The sequence below is a fragment of the Nerophis ophidion genome, linkage group LG17, assembly GCF_033978795.1.
Source record: "Nerophis ophidion isolate RoL-2023_Sa linkage group LG17, RoL_Noph_v1.0, whole genome shotgun sequence".
NCBI lineage: Eukaryota > Metazoa > Chordata > Actinopteri > Syngnathiformes > Syngnathidae > Nerophis > Nerophis ophidion.
In genome coordinates, this window is record NC_084627.1 from 5474099 (window position 1) to 5498369 (window position 24271).

Here is a 24271-nt window from a genome sequence, read left to right on the forward strand (position 1 = left end):
TGGAAAAAAAGAAAGTGGAAAACGTCATAATTTCACCAGAATAAAACTGTAACAATAGTATTTTATTATTAAAAAAATTGAGGAACCACATTTTAATAATAAAATACTATTATTACAATTTTAATCTATTGAAATTATGACATAAATAATATGAAAAAAGTTGTAATTGTACCCTTTTGGAAAAAAAGAAAGTTGAAAACGTCATCATTTCACCAGAATAAAACTGTAACAATAGTATTTTATTATAAAAAAAATTGAGGAACCACATTTTAATAATAAAATACTATTATTACAATTTTAATCTATTGAAATGATGACATAAATAATATGAAAAAAGTTGTAATTGTACCCTTATGGAAAAAAAGAAAGTGAAAAACGTCATAATTTCACCAGAATAAAACTGTAACAATAGTATTTTATTATAAAAAAAATTGAGGAACCACATTTTAATAATAAAATACTATTATTACAATTTTAATCTATTGAAATTATGACATAGATGATATGAAAAAAGTTGTAATTGTACCCTTATGGAAAAAAAGAAAGTGGAAAACGTCATAATTTCACCAGAATAAAACTGTAACAATAGTATTTTATTATTAAAAAAAATTGAGGAACCACATTTTAATAATAAAATACTATTATTACAATATTAATCTATTGAAATTATGACATAAATAATATGAAAAAAGTTGTAATTGTACCCTTATGGAAAAAAAGAAAGTGGAAAACGTCATAATTTCACCAGAATAAAACTGTAACAATAGTATTTTATTTAAAAAAAAATTGAGGAACCACATTTTAATAATAAAATACTATTATTTCAATTTTAATATATTGAAATTATGACATAAATGACGTGAAAAAAATTGTAATTGTACCCTTAAAAAAGTCCGATTTTTATGGAAAAAAAGAAAGTGGAAAACGTCATAATTTCACCAGAATAAAACTGTAACAATAGTATATTATTATAAAAAAAATTTGAGGAACCAAATTTTAATAATAAAATACTATTATTACAATTTTAATCTATTGAAATTATGACATAAACGATATGATAAAAATGGCAATTGTACCCTTAAAAAAGTCAGATTTTTATGGAAAAAAAGAAAGTGGAAAACATAATTTCACCACAATAAAATTGTAATGAGTTTTTCATTAACATTTTCTAAGAACAAAATTTTAATAATAAAATGCTATTATTATAATTTTTATTCTATTGAAATTATGACATAAATGATATGGCTAAAGTTGTAATTTTAACCCCCAAAAAGTCAGATTTTTATGGGGAAAAAAAGTGGAAAACGTCATTTCACCAGAATAAAATTGTAACAATAGTATATTATTATAAAAAAAATTTGGGGAACCACATTTTAACAATAGAATACTATTATTTCAATTTTAATCTATTGAAATTATGACATAAATGATGTGAAAACATTTGTAATTGTACCCTTAAAAAAGTCAGATTTTTATGGAAAAAAAGAATGTGGAAAACGTCATAATTTCACAAGAATAAAACTGTAACAATAGTATATTATTATAAAATAAATTTGAGGAACCACATTTTAATAATAAAATACTATTATTACAATTTTAATATATTGAAATAATGACATAAATGACATGAAAAAAGCTGTAATTGTACCCTTAAAAAAGTCAGATTTTTATGGGGAAAAAAAGTGGAAAACGTCATAATTTCACCAGAATAAAACTGTAACAATAGTATGTTATTATAAAAAAAATTTGGAGAACCACATTTTAACAATAAAATACTATTATTTCAATTTTAATATATTGAAATTATGACATAAATGATGTGAAAACATTTGTAATTGTACCCTTAAAAAAGTCAGATTTTTATGGAAAAAAAAGAATGTGGAAAACGTCATAATTTCACAAGAATAAAACTGTAACAATAGTATTTTATTTAAAAAAAAAATTGAGGTACCACATTTTAATAAGGAAATACTATTATTACAATTTTAATATATTGAAATAATGACATAAATGACATGAAAAAAGTTGTAATTGTACCCTTAAAAAAAGTCAGATTTTTATGGGGGAAAAAAGTGGAAAACGTCATTTCACCAGAATAAAACTGTAACAATAGTATATTATTATAAAATAAATTTGAGGAACCACATTTTAATAATAAAATACTATTATTACAATTTTAATCTATTGAAATTATGACATAAATAATATGAAAAAAGTTGTAATTGTACCCTTATGGAAAAAAAGAAAGTGGAAAACGTCATAATTTCACCAGAATAAAATTGTAATAGTATTTTACTATTACAATTTTGTTCCTAGAACAATTTTTTTGTTATAAAATACTATTGTTACAATTTTATTCTGGTGAAATGATGACATTTTCCTTTTTTTTCCCCTCCACTTTATTTTTTTTCACATAAAAATCTGACTTTGCTGGGGGTAAAATTACAACTTTATTCTTTTTTATTCTTACAATAAACGTAACCTATTTTTTCTTTTCTTGTAACGTTCATCCACAATTGCGATGTAATGCCATGCAAAAGCTGTACGAGCTCCGATTACAATATCGTGATTTGACACAGCTGTCGCAGACTTGGGGCGCGGAGGTCATAACGATACAAATATATTAACATATTTTGACGTATTCAGTGCTCAACAATTGGAAGTGCAAATCAAAAAGGTTTAGTTTGGGACCTGCGTGTATAAAAGCGTGTGTAAGCACGTTAGTATGGATCAGGGACTAAAATATGAGCCACATTCAGCAAGACCGTCATGTACACGTGCAGCCGGACTTGAAACGGAGGACTTGGAAAGTCCTTACTGGAGCAGCAGCAGGCTGGAGAGGAGCATCAGCAGGGACGGGAAGAGCTGGGCCACCCCGAAGCTGAGAGGACTGCAGCGACCCCGGGCTTGGCGCTCGGCTTTGCGCTCCTGCAGGAAGCGCTCGGAGTAGACCATGTACTCCTCCACGCAGCGCCGCGCCTTCATCTGCTCCACCAGGGACGGGTAGCCGATCTCCTCGATGCTCACCGTGTCGTCGTCCGCCGACGGCTCGCCTTTGCCCTGGTCCTTCAGGAGGTCCGTCCTGTTCATGCATTTCCCCATGAAGGCCTCGTAGGTCTCCGCCCGCGGGGGCAGCTTGTACTCGTAGTCGCGGCCGAAGTCCTTCTCGTCGGTGGAGCGGGAGCCGTAGCGGCGGTACATGTAGTTGTTGTAGTACGACTCCTCTTCCGGGTTGCGGAAGTTGAAGTGCGGTCGAGGGAAGCGGCCGAGTCCGTAACCGACGGCCATACCGGCGACGGCGCCGACGCCGGCGGCCATGATGGCTTTCTTGGCGAAGCCGCTGGATTTGGGTTTGTAGCCCATCTGCTGGACGGAATGGGAGAACGGGGACCCTCCCATGCCGCGACCGCCGTAGCCGTACGCACCCCCGCCGATGTGAGGACTCAGGATCTTATTATTGGGGTTTCCTTGAGGGTAGCCCCAACCTTGCCCACCCGCAGCCGGGTATCCCCCGGCAGCTGGGTAGCCGCCCCTGTTCGGGTATCCCCCTCCGGCCGGGTAACCACCACCAGCTGGATTCGGATTATACCTTCCAGGGTACTGGTTGGGATAACCTCCAGCAGCCGGATAGCCTTGGTTGGTACCCCCTCTTCCTGGGTAGCTGCCTCCTCCCGGGTAGCCTCCACCTTGGGGATACTGGTTACCTCTTCCAGGGTACTGGTTGGGGTATCCCCCGGCAGCTGGATATCCCCCCGCAGGGTTCTGGTTCGGATAACCCCCCGCAGGGTTGCGGTTCGGGTAACCCCCCGCAGGGTTCTGGTTCGGATAACCCCCCGCAGGGTTCTGGTTTGGATAACCCCCCGCAGGGTTGCGGTTCGGATAACCCCCCGCGGGGTTCTGGTTCGGGTAACCCCCAGGATTGGTCCGCCCGGGAGATTGGTTGGGATAACTACCGGCGCCCGGGTTACTGGCTGGGTTCTGTCTGGGAGACCCTCCTCCCGTGTTTCTGGTGCCCGCCCCCGGGTAGCTTCCACCGGACGGGTACGGATTGGTGTTCCGGTTGGAAGAGCTTCCTTGATTAGTGCTGGACGGCTTGGACTGCGACCCGCCCCGACTGCCGGAGGATGACGATCTGCTGCTGCTGCTGCCCCCTCTCTTGGCCCATGTGGACTGAGTGCTGAGGAGACAAACGAGAAGGAACGACGCAAAAGCCACCTGCCGCCACCTCTTCATCATGGCCCTGAAAAGAAGACAAATGATCAGACGTGGAGTTTGATGCCAAACCCCGCCCCTGTTTTGGTAACTTCCAGTAACAGGGTAATAGTTTGGATACTCATACTTGGTACCATGTCGCTATGCTTGCTGGCGGCTATGTTTTTCAACCAATTTTGCTCAAATTTTACAGGCGTGTGCTTGTCAGTCCCCTGAAGGTGTGTACCAAATTTTATGATGATTCGGCCAAACCCATAGAAGTTTTTTGATTGATTGATTGAAATTTTTATTAGTAGATTGCACAGTACAGTACATATTCCGTAAAACTGACCACTAAATGGCAACACCCCAATAAGTTTTTCAACATGTTTAAGTCGGGGTCCACGTTAATCGAATCATGGTAGTTACGGTATGTATTTTTGTAGAGCTGTGTGAGAAATTTCAAGTTGTCCGACAAATACAAACCCCGTTTCCATATGAGATGGGAAATTTCAAACAAACAAACAATCTGTTCAAACTCATAAACTTTATTTATTTTTTTGCAAATAATAATTAACTTAGAATTTCATGGCTGCAACACGTGCCAAAGTAGTTGGGAAAGGGCATGTTCACCACTGTGTTACATCACCTTTTCTTTTACCAACACTCAATAAACGTTTGGGAACTGAGGAAACTAATTGTTGAAGCTTTGAAAGGGGAATTCTTTCCCATTCTTGTTTTATGTAAAGCTTCAGTCGTTCAACAGTCGTATTTTACGCTTCATAATGCGTCACACATTTTCCATGGGAGACAGATCTGGACTGCAGGCGGGCCAGGAAAGTACCCGCACTCTTTTTTATACAAAGTCACGCTGTTGTAACACATGCTGAATGTGGCTTGGCATTGTCTTGCTGAAATAAGCAGGGGCGTCCATGAAAAAGACGGCGCTTAAATGGCAGCATATGTTGTTCCAAAACCTGTATGTACCTTTCAGCATTAATGGTGCCTTCACAGATGTGTAAGTTACCCATGCCTTGGGCACTAATGCACCCCCATACCATCACAGATGCTGGCTTTTCAACTTTGCGTCGATAACAGTCTGGAGGGTTCGCTTCCCCGTTTGGTTCGGATGACACAATGTCGAATATTTCCAAAAACAAATCGAAATGTGGACTCGTCAGACCACAGAACACTTTTCCACTTTGCATCAGTCCATCTTAGATGATCTCGGGCCCAGAGAAGCCGGCGGCGTTTCTGGATGTTGTTGATAAATGGCTTTCGCTTTGCATAGTAGAGCTTTAACTTGCACTTACAGATGTAGCGACAAACTGTATTTAGTGACAGTGGTTTTCTGAAGTGTTCCTGAGCCCATGTGGTGATATCCTTTAGAAATTGATGTCGGTTTTTGACACAGTGCTGTCTAAGGGATCGAAGGTCACGGTCATTCAATGTTGGCTTACGTGGAGTGATTTCTCCAGATTCTCTGAACCTTTTGATGATATTATGGACCGTAGATGTTGAAATCCCTAAATTTCTTGCAATTGCACTTTGAGAAACGTTGTTCTTAAACTGTTTGACTGTTTGCTCACGCAGTTGTGGACAAAGGGGTGTACCTCGCCCCATCCTTTCTTGTGAAAGACTGAGCATTTTTTTGGGAAGCTGTTTTTATACCCAATCATGGCACCCACCTGTTCCCAATTAGCCTGCACACCTGTGGGATGTTCCAAATAAGTGTTTGATGAGCATTCCTCAACATTATCAGTATTTATTGCCACCTTTCCCAACTTCTTTGTCACGTGTTGCTGGCATCAAATTCTAAAGTTAATGATTATTTGCAAAAAAACAAAAGTTTATCAGTTTGAACATCAAATATGTTGTCTTTGTAGCATATTCAACTGAATATGGGTTGGAAATGATTTGCAAATCATTGTATTCTGTTTATGTTTACATCTAACACAATTTCCCAACTCATATGGAAACGGGGTTTGTAAAAGCACAGACAACATTGTAGCCATGCACATTTTTGACGCAGTTTCACCCTTTTGTAGGCAGCGGTTCAGGCGCAGAAAGGGCTTACAGTAACAGTATGACATCATTCTCCTCTAATGTTATTTCATAGGTTGCCAAATCGTTGACCATTAAAAAATAATTATATTTAAACATCCGCTCCGTTATTATATTATAGTCATTTATTTCGGACCCATCACAGAATAAAAACATACTACAACCACAAAAAAATAAATACAAGCGTACAAATACAAATAAGATAAGTAAAAATTGTATTTAAAAAAAAAAACATGAACCCACATTGTTGTTGTAACCAGCAATGCACTAAAGCGCATTAAACCGTTAGAATAAAACGACATAATCCAAATGGAACCTGACTTTATTTGTGTTAGCCCACATACCTGGAGAGTGTCTCTCGACGAGAAGAAGGCTAAATTCGATTGTTTGATGTTAATTTTGAAGAGAACGTGTTGTTGTCGTCTTTTTATTCCTCCTTCTTCGCTCGCTGAGGAGGGCTTGGTCTCCGATTAAGGGTGCGTTTGTTTTGCACGCAACGGAGACCAGAATGGCGGTGAGGAAACAGTGACCTTCACGTAGAACTTAGCTTTATGTACTTTTTTGGGGTGTAACGCTTATATTGTATTGGTTTAATAATACAAGTAATCTTGCAAACCCGTCTTAAGTAAAGGCAGTTATTAGGTTTGGGTAAAAATGGAGCTGTCACGCCCGATGTCGAAAAACAAGCGCACATGTGACGCATGCGTACTTGGGCGGAACAGCGCTCAAGGTTGGTTGAGTATGCTCGTTTTGTGCCATAACATCACCGGAGGGCGGTGAATAAAATGGTGACTTTTGCAAAGAAATTTGCTTTGTGTACAAATTATTTTCATTTTTTTACGTTAAATAGTTTCATAAATATTATTTCATCAAAACAAACATTACGATAAGTAAATGTGCAGTGATACGTTGGGCCAAGCATTGACATCTTATAAGTAGACACAGCATTGGCTGCTGTGACGCGAGAAATTCGGCCGCCATCTTGAAGTGGTGATGAGGAGCCGGCGAGTAGCTTAAACCTGTGGTCCCCAACCTTTTTGTATCCGCGGACCGGTCAACGCTTAATAGTTTGTCCCGCGGCCCGGGGGGGAATCTTTTTTTTTTTTTTTTTTTCCTGCTTTGTCATGAAAAAGGGACGTTTTTGTCATGAAAAATGGAGGTTTTTGTGGTTGGTGGACTAAGTAAGTGTATATTGTGTTTTTTATGTTGATTTAATAAAAACATTTAAAAAAATAAATAAAAAATATTTATTTATTTATTTTTTAATAAAAATGAATAAACCGGTGGTTGGGGACCACTGGCCTAAACCATCCATCCATCCATTTTCTACCGCTTATTCCCTTTTGGGGTCGCTGGCGCCTATCTCAGCTACAATCGGTCGGAAGGCGGGGTACACCCTGGACAAGTCGTTGTAAACCAGTGGTTTTCAAATGGGGGTACGCGTCATGCTTGCCAACCTTGAGAACTCTGATTTCGGGAGGTGGGGGGTGGGACGGAGGCATGGTTGGGGGCGTGGTTAAGAGGGGTGGCGTATAATTCACCAACTTGAGTATTTCCTATATATTTCATATATATATATATATATATATATATATATATATATATATATATATATGTATGAAATACTTGTCTTTAAGTGAAGAAACAGTTGAATTTCAGAGGCACCTATCAAATGCACAGTAATAAAAACACAGTTGTTCTACTAACTACTGTGCTTGCTTGTTACTAAAAAAACAACAACAACACTTACCTTTCACTATTTGAATAACCATTGTTCTGCCATTTGCGTATTGGCGAGCGATCTCCGAATACGGGAACATCCTTTTGCAAGACGGGCCATAATACTGGGTTGTGAACGATGCTGCCTTGCGGACGCGTTGTGCTTCGCTGACTGTTTATGTTTGAGTATATCCGTTCACCCTGTTCAATGGAGAAGTCTGTTCTACAAAATTTACAGACAACATACCCCTTCCCCTTCGAACTCTCCTGGATAAACTGAAATTCTTGTTTCCAATCGTTGTGGAACTTGCAAGCGTATTTCTTCATTTTGCTCGTCGAAGGTGTAATATATTGGGTTGGTGTCAATAACCGGGCGACGTGATGAAGTTACGTCTCTTTACTGTGGGCTTCAGAACAGACATACTATTCTATGTACAGTAGATGGCAGTATTGTCCTGTTTAAGAGGGTCTCAACATTGAGTCAGGTTCTCATGGAGCTGGAGTGGGCGGGGCCTCCGGCTCCGTCTGAATTTCGGGAGATTTTCGGGAGAAAAATTGTCCCGGGATGTTTTCGGGAGAGGCGCTGAATTTCGGGAGTTGGAAAGTATGGTACGCGTAACCCTGGGGGTACTTGAAGGTATGCCAAGGGGTACGTGAGATTTTTTTTTAAATATTCTAAAAATAGCAACAATTCAAAAATCCTTCATAAATATATTTAATGAATAATACTTCAAGAAAATATGAATGTAAGTTCATAAATAGTGAAAAGAAATGCAACAATGCAATATTCATTGTTGGCAGCTAGATTTTTTCTGGACATGTTCCATAAATATTGATGTTAAAGAATTCTTTTTTTGTGAAGAAATGTTTAGAATTAAGTTCATGAATCCAGATGGATCTCTGTTACAATCCCCAAAGAGGGCACTTTAAGTTGATGATTACTTCTTGTGTAGAAATCTTTATTTATAATTGAATCACTTGTTTATTTTTCAACAAGTTATTTTTATATCTTTTTTTCCAAATAGTTCAAGAAAGACCACTACAAATGAGCAATATTTTGCACTGTTATACAATTGAAAAATCATAAACTGATGACATAGTGCTGTATTTTACTTCTTTATCTCTTTTTTTCAACCAAAAATGCTTTGCACTGATTAGGGGGTACTTGAATTAAAAAAATGTTAACAGGGGGTACATCACTGAAAAAAGGTTGAGAACCACTGGTCTAAACTAAAAGTTGACAGGTAAATAAATGGGTTGTACTTGTATAGCGCTTTTCTACCTTCAAGGTACTCAAAGCGCTTTGACACTACTTCCACATTTACCCATTCACACACACATTCACACACTGATGGAGGGAGCTGCCATGCAAGGCGCCAACCAGCACCCATCAGGAGCAAGGGTGAAGTGTCTTGCTCAGGACACAACGGACATGACGAGGTTGGTACTAGGTGGGGTTTGAACCAGGGACCCTCGGGTTGCACACGGCCACTCTCCCACTGCGCCACGCCGTCCCTGGTAGAAAACAAAGATGCCGGGCTGCTTAAATGAGAAGAGTGTTCGAAATAGGAATCGGAGGATTACTTTTCACAAGTATGATTTAACATTCTGTTACTGTGTGAATGTGTGTGTGTGAATGGGTGAATGTGGAAATACTGTCAAAGCGCTTTGGGCTCCTTAAAAAGGGGTAGAAAAGCGCTCTACACGTACAACCCATTTATCATTAACTTACTATTGGTTGTATTTTGTGAAAATAATATTACCACATAGTTGAGAAGGAGAGCAAACACGAGTATGACCGTAGTAGAATTGCTTGTCCATGAAATGAATTACATTTAAAAATGTCATACTTGAACGACATAAAGTTCAAATAAATGTTTGTGACACCTAAAAAATATTCCCCAGCCGCCACTGATCATGATGCATTCTCATGGTAGGCAAAGTATAGGACAATACGTTCTTAACAGTATAATTGTAACCAGGAATAAGTCTTTAAGTAACAATATTTAAATACTAACATTGTTGGGTAAGACATCATTTGGTTTTATTCTGAATTCAGTGAAACCGATTGGTGGTTTTAGCTGACATTCAGGTGTTTATATATGTTTGTGTTTAAGTATTTGACAGATGCTTTTATCCAAAGCGACATGCATAAAAAATAAATATAAAACAATCAGTGTAAACATGATCATTTAAGTGTCAAGACAGAATAAACTCTTTGCTGCTGCAGCAACAGAGATACGGCCTATATGTCCCTAAGATATATAGATATCTAATGTATTCATAAATTGTTTGTTTAGGATATACGCATGTATATATATAACCTAATAATATGGTTTTTTCCATCTAAAATAACTGACCGTTTCCCCCCCCCCCCCACCCTTCTCTTGGATTATATTCCCACTTTTGATCTCGGACTGCATGGTCTGGTCACTTATAGCAGTGGTCCCCAACCACCGGGCCGTGGCCCGATTGGTACCGGGTCGCAGAATAATTTTTTATTATTTTTATTTAAAATAAAGAAATAAATAAAAATGTTTTTATTTTTTTATTTTTTTATTAAATCAACATAAAAAACACAATATACACTTACAATTAGTGCACCAACCACAAAAACCTCCCTTTTTCATGCCAAAAAAAAAAAAGGATCCCCCCACACCCCCACCCGGGCCGCGGGACAAATTATTAAGCATTGACCGGTCCTCGGATACAAAATGGTTGGGGACCACTGGATGCAGTGCGTCTCCCATAACAATGTGACCTCGGACTACGTTAAGGTAACGTGTGGAGTTCCCCAGGGTTCGGTCCTTGGCCCTGCACTCTTCAGCATCTACATGCTGCCGCTAGGTGACATCATACGCAAATACGGTATTAGCTTTCACTGCTATGCTGATGACACCCAACTCTACATGCCCCTAAAGCTGACCAACACGCCGGATTGTAGTCAGCTGGAGGCGTGTCTTAATGAAATTAAACAATGGATGTCCGCTAACTTTTTGCAACTCAACGCCCAAAAAAACGGAAATGCTGATTATCGGTCCTGCTAGACACCGACCTCTATTTAATAATACAACTCTAACATTTGACAACCAAACAATTAAACAAGGCGACACGGTAAAGAATCTGGGTATTATCTTCGACCCAACTCTCTCCTTTGAGGCACACATTAAAAGCGTTACTAAAACGGCCTTCTTTCATCTCCGTAATATCGCAAAAATTCGCTCCATTCTGTCCACTAAAGACGCCGAGATCATTATCCACGCGTTTGTTACGTCTCGCCTCGATTACTGTAACGTATTATTTTCGGGTCTCCCCATGTCTAGCATTAAAAGATTACAGTTGGTACAAAATGCGGCTGCTAGACTTTTGACAAGAACAAGAAAGTTTGATCACATTACGCCTGTACTGGCTCACCTGCACTGGCTTCCTGTGCACTTAAGATGTGACTTTAAGGTTTTACTACTGACGTATAAAATACTACACGGTCTAGCTCCATCCTATCTTGCCGATTGTATTGTACCATATGTCCCGGCAAGAAATCTGCGTTCAAAGGACTCCGGCTTATTAGTGATTCCCAAAGCCCAAAAAAAGTCTGCGGGCTATAGAGCGTTTTCATTTCGGGCTCCAGTACTCTGGAATGCCCTCCGGGTAAAAGTTCGAGATGCCACCTCAGTAGAAGCATTTAAGTCTCACCTTAAAACTCATTTGTATACTCTAGCCTTTAAATAGACTCCCTTTTTAGACCAGTTGATCTGCCGTTTCTTTTCTTTTTCTCCTATGTCCCACTCTCCCTTGTGGAGGGGGTCCGGTCCGATCCGGTGGCCATGTACTGCTCGCCTGTGTATCGGCTGGGGACATCTCTGCGCTGCTGATCCGCCTCCGCTTGGGATGTTTTCCTGCTGGCTCCGCTGTGAACGGGACTCTCGCTGCTGTGTTGGATCCGCTTTGGACTGGACTCTTGCGACTGTGTTGGATCCATTATGGATTGAACTTTCACAGTATCATGTTAGACCCGCTCGACATCCATTGCTTTCCTCCTCTCCAAGGTTCTCATAGTCATCATTGTCACCGACGTCCCACTGGGTGTGAGTTTTCCTTGCCCTTATGTGGGCCTACCGAGGATGTCGTAGTGGTTTGTGCAGCCCTTTGAGACACTAGTGATTTAGGGCTATATAAGTAAACATTGATTGATTGATTGATTGATTGAAGAATATTTTATCACTGTTAAGAATTGATTGATTGATTGATTGATACTTTTATTAGTAGATTGCACAGTACAGTACATATTCCGTACAGTTGACCACTAAATGGTAACACCTGAATAAGCTTTTCAACTTGTTTAAGTCGGGGGCCACGTTAATCAATTCATGGTAGAAAACTATGAATAATACAACACGCCAAAACATGTATCCTTTATCATAGCTGCACGTATGACAAATAAATGCGCTTGAAAATTAGCGGTATTGAGTGAGGTAAAATGAATTAAATGCGCTGACAGTTCATTGCTCCTGACAAATAAATTGAACCGATTGGAGCGGATCACCACTCCAAGATGGCGGGCCCGCGTCTCGTCAGCGCCAGCAGGAAGTAGCGCTCGATGCTGCGTCTACTTATAAGACGTCGATGTGGCCTACTGTTTTTGTACTTACTTTGGTTATTATTTCTCAACTGTTTGTAAATGTTGAAATGTATGAATAAAGGTTTATAAAAAAAATAAATAAATATAATAAAAACAAGTATACCAGGGTGGTAAAACAAGCGAACGTATGACGCATGCGCAGTTCTATGGGACATTTTATTTTTGCAGCTCTCTTATTGGTTGTCGTAGCCTGGCTTTGATGTCACTATGGTAAACTGCCAAAGTGCCCGGATGTACCCCGGTACACAACAGCGGCAAGATGTCGGATCCGAGAGTGCCCAGTGGAGGTGCCTTGCACACAGGACACGCTGCCACAAAGACCCAGCAGCAGCAGCAGCAGCACCGTGCTGTTTAATGCCAGCTTTGAGGATTTCCCGGGACTGCCTGTCGCCAATGGGTGCTTAAAAAGACCCTCGTACGAAGCCGATTAAGGACCGTGTGAAGAGACAAGAGAGCCGGGGCTGACACTCAACCGGGAGCCCGGGCGGACTGCTCCTCTTGGCGGGATGTTGTCCGTACTGTCTTACGGCAGACTGGTCGCCCGGGCCGTGCTCGGGGGTCTCTCGCAGACGGACGGCCGGGACTACAGCCTGGTCACCGCCAGTTGTGGCTTCGGCAAAGACTTCCGTAAGGGGATCCTGAAGAAAGGCATGTGCTACGGGGACGACGCCTGCTTCATTGCCCGGAACAAGAGTGCGGATGTCCTGGGTGAGTTTTCCCCGCTGACCGGGTGACCTTGGAGAGGACCGGGTGACCTTCGGGGGGGGCTTCCCTCCACGTGGGATGACCCCCATCCACCCCATGAATGTAAACATTCCAGCATCCTTTTCATCTAACCCAGCAACATTTTAAACAGCATATTTTAATATATTTTAAACACCTTATTTCAACATAAATCCATTCCAAAACAAGACATATATTCCGGCATTTTATGTTAGCTCCTGTAAGCATGTACACCCCAATGACCTTTCACCTACATTGCCTACAACCCCTGTTTTAAAGGCCTTTAATTGGCAGATGTTGATTGGCGACATTTTAGATGACTAACCTCGAAAAAATAAACACCGAATGTATCATATTTGACTAAGGATGTCTTACAAAGGTCAGAATGGTTGAGCATGGAGGCAGCCATTTTGCTAACATTTAGCCGGCTCAGCTGAGCTCCGATCACGTCGCTTTGTCCACAAGCTGTGGGAATGAAAATAAATACCGTTTTTCCTTGAATAGCCGCCCGGGCGCTAATTAATTAAAAACCCTCTTCTCACTCCTGCGCCTATTCAAGGCATGCGGTAAAAGTAAGCAGGCGCTAATAATTTCAAACCTGTTCTCACTCCTGCGCTTATTCAAGGCATGCGGTAAAAGTAAGCAGGCGCTAATAATTTTAAACCTCTTATCACTCCTGCGCTTATTCAAGGCATGCGGTAAAAGTAAGCAGGCGCTAATAATTCTAAACCTCTTCTCACCCCTGCGCTTATTCAAGGCATGCGGTAAAAGTAAGCAGGCGCTAATAATTTCAAACCTCTTTTCACTCCTGCGCTTATTCAAGGCATGCGGTAAAAGTAAGCAGGAGCTAATAATTTTAAACCTCTTCTCACTCCTGCGCTTATTCAAGGCATGCGGTAAAAATAAGCAGGCGCTAATAATTTTAAACCCTCTTCTCACTCCTGCGCTTATTCAAGGCATGCGGTAAAAGTAAGCAGGCGCTAATCATTCAAAAACCTCCTCTCACCCCTGCGCTTATTCGAGGCATGCGGTAAAAGTAAGCAGGCGCTAATAATTCAAAAACCCCTTCTTACCCCTGCGCTTATTCAAGGCATGCGGTAAAAGTAAGCAGGCGCTAATAATTTTAAACCCTCTTCTCACTCCTGCGCTTATTCAAGGCATGCGGTAAAAGTAAGCAGGCGCTAATAATTTAAAAACCTCTTTTCACTCCTGCGCTTATTCAAGGCATGTGGTAAAAGTAAGCAGGCGCTAATAATTTTAAACCTCTTCTCACTCCTGCGCTTATTCAAGGCATGCGGTAAAAGTAAGCAGGAGCTAATAATTTTAAACCTCTTCTCACTCCTGCGCTTATTCAACGCATGCGGTAAAAGTAAGCAGGCGCTAATAATTTAAAAACCTCTTCTCACTCCTGCGCTTATTCAAGGCATGCGGTAAAAGCAAGCAGGCGCTAATAATTTCAAACCTCGTCTCACTCCTGCGCTTATTCAAGGCATGCGGTAAAAATAAGCAGGCGCCAATAATTTTAAACCTCTTCTCACCCCTGCGCTTATTCAAGGCATGCGGTAAAAGTAAGCAGGCGCTAATAATTTTAAACCCCTTCTCACTCCTGCGCTTATTCAAGGCATGCGGTAAAAGTAAGCAGGCGCTAATAATTTCAAACATCTTCTCACCCCTGCGCTTATTCAAGGCATGCGGTAAAAGTAAGCAGGCGCTAATAATTTTAAACCTCTTCTCACTCCTGCGCTTATTCGAGGCATGCGGTAAAAGTAAGCGGGCGCTAATAATTTTAAACCTCTTCTCACTCCTGCGCTTATTCAAGGCATGCGGTAAAAGTAAGCAGGCGCTAATAATTTCAAACCTATTCTCACCCCTGCGCTTATTCAAGGCATGCGGTAAAAGTAAGCAGGCGCTAATAATTTAAAACCTCTTCTCACTCCTGCGCTTATTCAAGGCATGCGGTAAAAGTAAGCAGGCGCTAATAATTTTAAACCTCTTCTCACCCCTGCGCTTATTCAAGGCATGCGGTAAGAGTAAGCAGGCGCTAATAATTTTAAACCTCTTCTCACTCCTGCGCTTATTCAAGGCATGCGGTAAAAGTAAGCAGGCGCTAATAATTTTAAACCTCTTCTCACTCCTGCGCTTATTCGAGGCATGCGGTAAAAGTAAGCGGGCGCTAATAATTTTAAACCTCTTCTCACTCCTGCGCTTATTCAAGGCATGCGGTAAAAGTAAGCAGGCGCTAATAATTTCAAACCTATTCTCACCCCTGCGCTTATTCAAGGCATGCGGTAAAAGTAAGCAGGCGCTAATAATTTAAAACCTCTTCTCACTCCTGCGCTTATTCAAGGCATGCGGTAAAAGTAAGCAGGCGCTAATAATTTTAAACCTCTTCTCACCCCTGCGCTTATTCAAGGCATGCGGTAAGAGTAAGCAGGCGCTAATAATTTTAAACCTCTTCTCACTCCTGCGCTTATTCAAGGCATGCGGTAAAAGTAAGCAGGCGATAATAATTTCAAACCTCTTCTCACTACTGCGCTTATTCAAGGCATGCGGTAAAAGTAAGCGGGCGCTAATAATTTCAAACCTCTTCTCACTCCTGCGCTTATTCAAGGCATGCGGTAAAAGTAAGCGGGCGCTAATAATTTCAAACCTCTTCTCACTCCTGCGCTTATTCAAGGCATGCGGTAAAAGCAAGCAGGCGCTAATAATTTTAAACCTCTTCGCACTCCTGCGCTTATTCAAGGCATGCGGTAAAAGTAAGCAGGTGCCAATAATTTTAAACCTCTACTCACTCCTGCGCTTATTCAAGGCATGTGGTAAAATTAAGCAGGTGCTAATAATTTTAAACCTCTTCTCACTCCTGCGCTTATTCAAGGCATGCGGTAAAAGTATGCAGGCGCTAATAATTTTAAACCTCTTCTCACTCCTGCGCTTATTCAAGGCATGCGGTAAAAGTAAGCAGGCGCTAATAATTCTAAACCTCTTCTCACTCCTGCGCTTATTCAAGGCATGCGGTAAAAGTAAGCAGGCGCTAATAATTTTAAACCTCTTCTCACTCCTGCGCTTATTCAAGGCATGCGGTAAAAGTAAGCAGGCGCTAATAATTCTAAACCTCTTCTCACTCCTGCGCTTATTCAAGGCATGCGGTAAAAGTAAGCAGGCGCTAATAATTCTAAACCTCTTCTCACTCCTGCGCTTATTCAAGGCATGCGGTAAAAGTAAGCAGGCGCTAATAATTTTAAACCTCTTCTCACTCCTGCGCTTATTCAAGGCATGCGGTAAAAGTAAGCAGGCGCTAATAATTTCAAACCTCTTCTCACCCCTGCGCTTATTCAAGGCATGCGGTAAAAGTAAGCAGGTGCTAATAATTTTAAACCTCTTCTCACTCCTGCGCTTATTCAAGGCATGCGGTAAAAGTAAGCAGGCGCTAATAATTTTAAACCCTCTTCTCACTCCTGCGCTTATTCAAGGCATGCGGTAAAAGCAAGCAGGCGCTAATAATTTTAAACCTCTTCGCACTCCTGCGCTTATTCAAGGCATGCGGTAAAAGTAAGCAGGTGCCAATAATTTTAAACCTCTTCTCACTCCTGCGCTTATTCAAGGCATGTGGTAAAATTAAGCAGGTGCTAATAATTTTAAACCTCTTCTCACTCCTGCGCTTATTCAAGGCATGCGGTAAAAGTATACAGGCGCTAATAATTTTAAACCTCTTCTCACTCCTGCGCTTATTCAAGGCATGCGGTAAAAGTAAGCAGGCGCTAATAATTTTAAACCTCTTCTCACTCCTGCGCTTATTCAAGGCATGCGGTAAAAGTAAGCAGGCGCTAATAATTTTAAACCTCTTCTCACTCCTGCGCTTATTCAAGGCATGCGGTAAAAGTAAGCAGGCGCTAATAATTTTAAACCTCTTCTCACTCCTGCGCTTATTCAAGGCATGCGGTAAAAGTAAGCAGGCGCTAATAATTTTAAACCTCTTCTCACTCCTGCGCTTATTCAAGGCATGCGGTAAAAGTAAGCAGGCGCTAATAATTTCAAACCTCTTCTCACTCCTGCGCTTATTCAAGGCATGCGGTAAAAGTAAGCAGGCGCTAATAATTTTAAACCTCTTCGCACTCCTGCGCTTATTCAAGGCATGCGGTAAAAGTAAGCAGGTGCCAATAATTTTAAACCTCTTCTCACTCCTGCGCTTATTCAAGGCATGTGGTAAAATTAAGCAGGTGCTAATAATTTTAAACCTCTTCTCACTCCTGCGCTTATTCAAGGCATGCGGTAAAAGTATGCAGGCGCTAATAATTTTAAACCTCTTCTCACTCCTGCGCTTATTCAAGGCATGCGGTAAAAGTAAGCAGGCGCTAATAATTTTAAACCTCTTCTCACTCCTGCGCTTATTCAAGGCATGCGGTAAAAGTAAGCAGGCGCTAATAATTTTAAACCTCTTCTCACTCCTGCGCTTATTCAAGGCATGCGGTAAAAGTAAGCAGGCGCTAATAATTTCAAACCTATTCTCACCCCTGCGCTTATTCAAGGCATGCGGTAAAAGTAAGCAGGCGCTAATAATTTAAAACCTCTTCTCACTCCTGCGCTTATTCAAGGCATGCAGTAAAAGTAAGCAGGCGCTAATAATTTTAAACCCCTTCGCACTCCTGCGCTTATTCAAGGCATGCGGTAAAAGTAAGCGGGCGCTAATAATTTCAAACCTCTTCTCACTCCTGCGCTTATTCAAGGCATGCGGTAAAAGTAAGCAGGCGCTAATAATTTCAAACCTCTTCTCACTCCTGCGCTTATTCAAGGCATGCGGTAAAAGTAAGCAGGCGCTAATAATTTCAAACCTCTTCTCACCCCTGCGCTTATTCAAGGCATGCGGTAAAAGTAAGCAGGTGCTAATAATTTTAAACCTCTTCTCACTCCTGCGCTTATTCAAGGCATGCGGTAAAAGTAAGCAGGCGCTAATAATTTTAAACCTCTTCTCACTCCTGCGCTTATTCAAGGCATGCGGTAAAAGTAAGCAGGCGCTAATAATCTAAAACCTCTTCTCACTCCTGCGCTTATTCAAGGCATGCGGTAAAAGTAAGCAGGCACTAATAATTTCAAACCTCTTCTCACTCCTGCGCTTATTCAAGGCATGCGGTAAAAGTAAGCGGGCGCTAATAATTTTAAAACCTCTTCTCACTCCTGCGCTTATTCAAGGCATGCGGTAAAAGTAAGCAGGCGCTAATAATTTTAACCCTCTTCTCACTCCTGCGCTTATTCAAGGCATGCGGTAAAAGTAAGCAGGCGCTAATAATTTCAAACCTCTTCTCACTCCTGCGCTTATTCAAGGCATGCGGTAAAAGTAAGCAGGCGCTAATAAATTTAAACCTCTTCTCACTCCTGCGCTTATTCAAGGCATGCGGTAAAAGTAAGCAGGCGCTAATAAATTTAAACCTCTTCTTACCCTTGCGCTTATTCAAGGCATGCGGTAAAAGTAAGCAGGCGCTAATAATTTAAAAACCTCTTCTTACTCCTGCGCTTATACCATGGGTGTCAAACTCTGGCCCGCGGGCCCTTGAGGCAATATCAAATTAACATGAGAGCTGGCCCGCCGCTGTAACACCACATTCACCACTAATACTCATACTCATCAACCCTCCCGATTTTCCCGGGAGACTCCCGAAGTTCAGTGCCCCTCCCGATTTCCACCCGGACAATAATATTGGGGGCGGGCCGTAAAAGCACTACTTTTGGCGTTCTCTACATGTCGCCACGTCCGCTTTTCTTCCATAAAAACAGCGTGCCGGCCCACTCACATAATATATGCGGCTCATGCACACACACGAGTGTATGCAAGGCATACTTGGTCAACAGCCATACAGGTCACACTGAGGGTGGCCGTATAAACAACTTTAACACTGTTACAAATATGCGCCACACTGTGAACCCACAGCAAACAAGAATGACAACACACATTTCGGGAGAACATCCGCACCGTAACACAACATAAACACAACCGAACAAATCCAATCCAATCCACTTTATTTATATAGCACATTTAAACAACAATAACGTTTCCAAAGTGCTGCACAGCCATGTTAAAAACAATTGTAAAAAAAATAAATAAATAAATAAAATAAAAAAAGTGTATATATATATGTACATATATATTATGCTCCACCAATGACTGAATAAAAACAAAAAATAAATAAATAGAAAACCAATAAAAACAATATAAAACAAATATGATTAAAAACTATTTTAAAGGGTAAAATCAATTAAAACATCCATCCATCCATCCATTTTCTACCGCCTATTCCCTTTCGGGGTCGCGGGGGGCGCTGGCGCCTATCTCAGCTACAATCAGGCGGAAGGCGGGGTACACCCTGGACAAGTCGCCACCTCATCGCAGGGCCAACACAGATAGACAGACAACAACAGTAAAATAGAAATCAAATTGTATAAAAAACACAGAGGACAACAGAGAATAAATACCCAGAAGCCCTTGCATCACTAACTCTTCCAGGACGCTACAATATACACCCCCGCTACCACCAAACCCCGCCCCAACTCAAACCCGCCGGCGAAAAGAGGCATTCAATTTGTATTTTTATTTTATTTGATATGCCTTTGATGTTTTTTAATTATTATTATTTAAAACTCGATTATGCATATCACCATAAAGTTATATTATATATTATATTTGGGTCCCTATTAAAGGATTAATTTGTTCAACCTCGGCCCGCAGCTTCGTTCAGTTTGAAATTTTGGCCCACTCTGTATTTGAGTTTGACACCCCTGGCTTATACTAATGGCATGCAGTAAAAAATTGAGTGGAATATAAATAAAATAAATATAAAATAAATAATTCTTCCGCGGCCCGGTGGTTGGGGACCACTGCTCTACAACATGTCATCGCGCCCACCTTTACACCACGCTATCTGCGTGAGATTGCAATGCATACCTTTCACACTGATGGTCGTGATATAAACAACTTTAACACTCTTACTAATATGCGCCACACTCTGTGAACCCACACCAAACACATTTCTGGAGAACATTGGCTCTGTAACACATTATAAACGCAGCATAAGAATTACCCAGAATTCCAATGCGTCCATGACTCTTGGCTATTATACACACGCCCCCAACCCCGCCCACCTCAACCGGCGCACGGTGGTGGTGCTAGCAGGGTGTATAATATAGCCAAGATTCATGGATGCATTGGAATTCTGGGTATTTATTATTTTGCGTTTATAATGTGTTACAGAGCCAATGTTCTCCAGAAATGTGTTTGGTGTGGGTTCACAGAGTGTGGCGCATATTAGTAAGAGTGTTGAAGACATGTTGTTTTCTATCATAATCATCTATCATAATCATCAGTGTGATCTGTATGGCTGTGGAACAAGAGCCCTGGTTTACACATAGTAAAAGCAAAAAAAACCAAACTTCACCTCCATTTTGAGAACGACGACAGGGGAAGCGTCGCTCATGACGTCACGGCTTTGGACCGGCGGTAAAAGTAAGCATGCGCTAATAAATTTGGGGAGCGAGTTCGACCTGGTAGTAATAAAGGAGATACGGTAGTTCTGAATGGAAATCAGACCGAATAAGCGTCAGTTGGATTTACCCTCATTTAACTGTTGAGTTGAGTTTATTGCATATACAAACCCCGTTTCCATATGAGTTGGGAAATTGTGTTAGATGTAAATATAAACAGAATACAATGATTTGCAAATCCTTTTCAACCCATATTCAGTTGAATATGCTACAAAGACAACATATTTGATGTTCAAAGTCATAAACATTTTTTTTTTGTTGCAAATAATCATTAACTTAACAATTTGATGCCAGCAACACGTGACAAATAAGTTGGGAAAGATGAAAATAAATACAGATAAAGTTGAGAAATGCTCATCAAACACTTATTTGGAACATCCCACAGGTGTGCAGGCTAACCGGGAACAGGTGGGTGCCATGATTGGGTATAAAAGCAGCTTCCATGAAATGCTAAGTAATTCACAAACAAGGATGGGGCGAGAGTCACCACTTTGTAAGCAAATTGTCGAACAGTTTTAGAACATTAAAACGAGCTATTGCAAGGAATTTAGCTATTTTACCATCTACGGTCCGTCAAATCATCAAAAGGTTCTGAAAATCTGGAGAAATCACTGCATGTAAGCGATGATATTACGGACCTTTGATCCCTCAGGCGGTACTGCATAAAAAAAAAACGACATCAGTGTGTGAAGGATATCACCACATGGGCTCAGGAACACTTCATAAAACCACTGTCAGTAACTAGAGTTGGTTGATACATCTGTAAGTGCAAGTTAAAACTATGCTATGCAAAGTAAAACCCATTTATCAACAACACCCAGAAACGTCGCTGGCTTCACTGGGCCCGAGATCATCTAAGATGGACTGATGCAAAGTGGAAAAGTGTTCTGTGGTCTGATGAGTCCACATTTCAAATTATTTTTGGAAACTGGACTTGGTGTCCTCCGGAACAAAGAGGAAAATAACCATCCGGATTGTTATAGGCGCAAAGTTGTGATGGTATGGGGGTGCATTAGTGCCCAAGGCATGGGTAACTTACACATCTGTGAAGGCACCATTAATGCTGAATGGTCCATACAGGTTTTGGAACAACATATGTTGTCATCCAAGCAACGTTATCATGGACGCCCCTGCTTATTTCAGCAAGACAATGCCAAGCCACGCGTTACAACAGCGTGGTTTCGTAGTAAAAGAGTGCAGGTACTTTCCTGGCACACCGGCAGTCCAGACCTGTCTCCCATCGAAAATGTGTGGCGCATTATGAAGTTTAAAATTGGACAGCGGAGACCCCAGATTGAACGACTGAAGTCCTACATAAAACCAGAATGGGAAAGAATTCCACTTTCAAAGCATCAACAATTAGTTTCCTCAGTTCCCAAACGTTTGAGTGTTGTTAAAAGAAAAGGTGATGTAACACAGTGGTGAACATGCCCTTTCCCAACTACTTTGGCACGTGTTGCAGCCATGAAATTCAAAGTTATTTATTATTTGCAAAACAACAACAAAGTTTATAAGTTTGAACATCAAATATGTTGTCTTTGTAGCATATTCAACTGAATATGGGTTGAAAAGGATTTGCAAATCATTGTATTCTGTTTATATTTACATCTAACACAATTTCCCAACTCATATGGAAACTGGGTTTGTACATGCAGACTACATGATACATCACAGTTTCCAGTTTCTCTATCCGACATGTTTGAAAAGGAGTAGGAAGAAGCAGAGCTTCCATCCAATTTCTTCCGCTTATTCGAGATCGGGTCGCGGGGGTAGCAGCCCAAGCAGAGAAGCCCAGACTTCCCTCTCCCCAGCCGGGAGAGGGAAGTCTGGGTCTAGGGAGGCGTTCGGGTGGCATCCTGACCAGATGCCCGAACCACCTCATCTGGCTCCTCTCCATGTGGAGAAGCAGCGGCTTTACTTTGAGTTCCTCCCGGATGACAGAGCTTCTCACCCTATCTCTAAGGGAGAGCCCCGCCACACGGCGGAGGAAACTCATTTCGGCCGCTTGTACCCGTGATCTTATCCTTTCGGTCATAACCCAAAGCTCATGACCATAAGTGAGGATGGGAATGTAGATTGACCGGTAAATTGAGAGCTTTGCCTTCCGGCTCAGCTCCTTCTTCACCACAACGGATCGATACAGCGTCCGCATTACTGAAGACGCCGCACCGATCCGCTTGTCGACCTCACGATCAGCTCTTCCCTCACTTGTAAACAAGACTCCGAGATACTTGAACTTCTTCACTTGGGGCAGAGCTTATTTAATGGTGAATGAGTCACACTTATATAGCGCTTTTCTACCTTCAAGGTACTCAGAGCGCTTTGACACTATTTCCACATTCGTCCATTCACACCGCCATGCAAGGCCCTAACGTAACCACGACCCATCAGGAGGAATGGGGGAAGTGTTTTGACGAGGATGGTAGCAGCTGGGGATTGAACCAGGAACCCTCAGGTTGCTGGCACGGCCACTCTCCCAACTGTGACACGCCGTCCCCGAGGGGTAATCCTAACAATCAATCAAGCAGTGTTTATTTATCCATCCATCTTCCACCGCTTATTCCCTTTGGGTTTGCGGGGGGCGCCGGTGCCTATCTCAGCTAAAATCGGGGGGAAGGCAGGGTACACCCTGGACAAATCGCCACCTTATCGCAGATGTTTGTTTATACAACCGTAAATCACAAGTGTCTCAAAGGGCTGCACAAGCCACAACGACATCTTATCATCATATTCTTATTTTACTGTTATATTGTTATTCCCATTGTTTTTATTCTTTTTGTAATATTTCTCTATTTTGTTTCCTTTTGTTTCCATTATTTACTTTTTTTTTTTTTAATTGATCTCAACTCTGTACACTGCTGCTGGAATTTTAATTTTCCTGAAGGAACTCTCCTGAAGGAATCAATAAAGTACTATCTATCTATCTATCTATCCGCGGTTCAGCGCCCACATAAAGGCAAGGAAAAACTCAGAACCCAGTGGGACGTCGATGGGAATGACTATGAGAAACCTTGGAGAGGACCGTAAATGTGCGTGACATGTGACTCTAACACTATTAACTAGATCCACTCGAAGTCCAGTGCACCGCTCGCCCAGGGGAGGGTCCCATTGGGTCCCCTCCAAGGTTTCTCATTGTATCCCAGTGGGTTGAGTTTTTTCTTGCCCTGATGTTGGATCTGATATCATGTGCAGCCCTTTGAGACACTTGTGATTAAGGGCTATATAAATACACTTTGATGGATTGATATATTAGCAATGTTTTCTTTAGTATGAAGCCTAAACACCAACAAATGCAAAGTTATATATATTGTTCCTGTTTTAATATACCACTCTTTAGTCTTTGTAGTGTCTTTTATTCTTTTGCACATCAAAGAATAGAAGGGGAGTAAAAATAAAATAAAAGTG

General features: G+C 41.3%; 2 protein-coding genes across 3 annotated transcripts in view; one reads left to right on the forward strand and one right to left on the reverse strand.

Moving 5' to 3' along the window:
- Positions 1 to 1718: 1718 nt before the first annotated feature.
- On the reverse strand, positions 1719 to 6943 carry prnpb (prion protein b). The gene is made up of 2 exons (XM_061875825.1): positions 6600 to 6943; positions 1719 to 4240 (listed from the first exon to the last, which is right to left on the reverse strand). Exon 2 carries the CDS (start codon positions 4234 to 4236, stop codon positions 2815 to 2817), a length of 1422 nt encoding a protein of 473 aa, XP_061731809.1. The 5' UTR covers positions 4237 to 4240; positions 6600 to 6943; the 3' UTR covers positions 1719 to 2814.
- Positions 6944 to 12825: 5882 nt separating this feature from the next.
- Positions 12826 to 24271, forward strand: part of LOC133535839 (protein phosphatase PTC7 homolog) — a 34587-nt gene continuing 23141 nt past the window's right edge. Inside the window, exon 1 of one of the 2 annotated variants that reach the window (XM_061875813.1) lies at positions 12826 to 13321. In XM_061875813.1, the coding sequence (XP_061731797.1) occupies positions 13120 to 13321 (202 nt within the window). In that variant the 5' untranslated portion in view covers positions 12826 to 13119. The remainder of the gene's footprint in view (positions 13322 to 24271) is intronic. The other variant, XM_061875812.1, reaches the window with a different exon arrangement.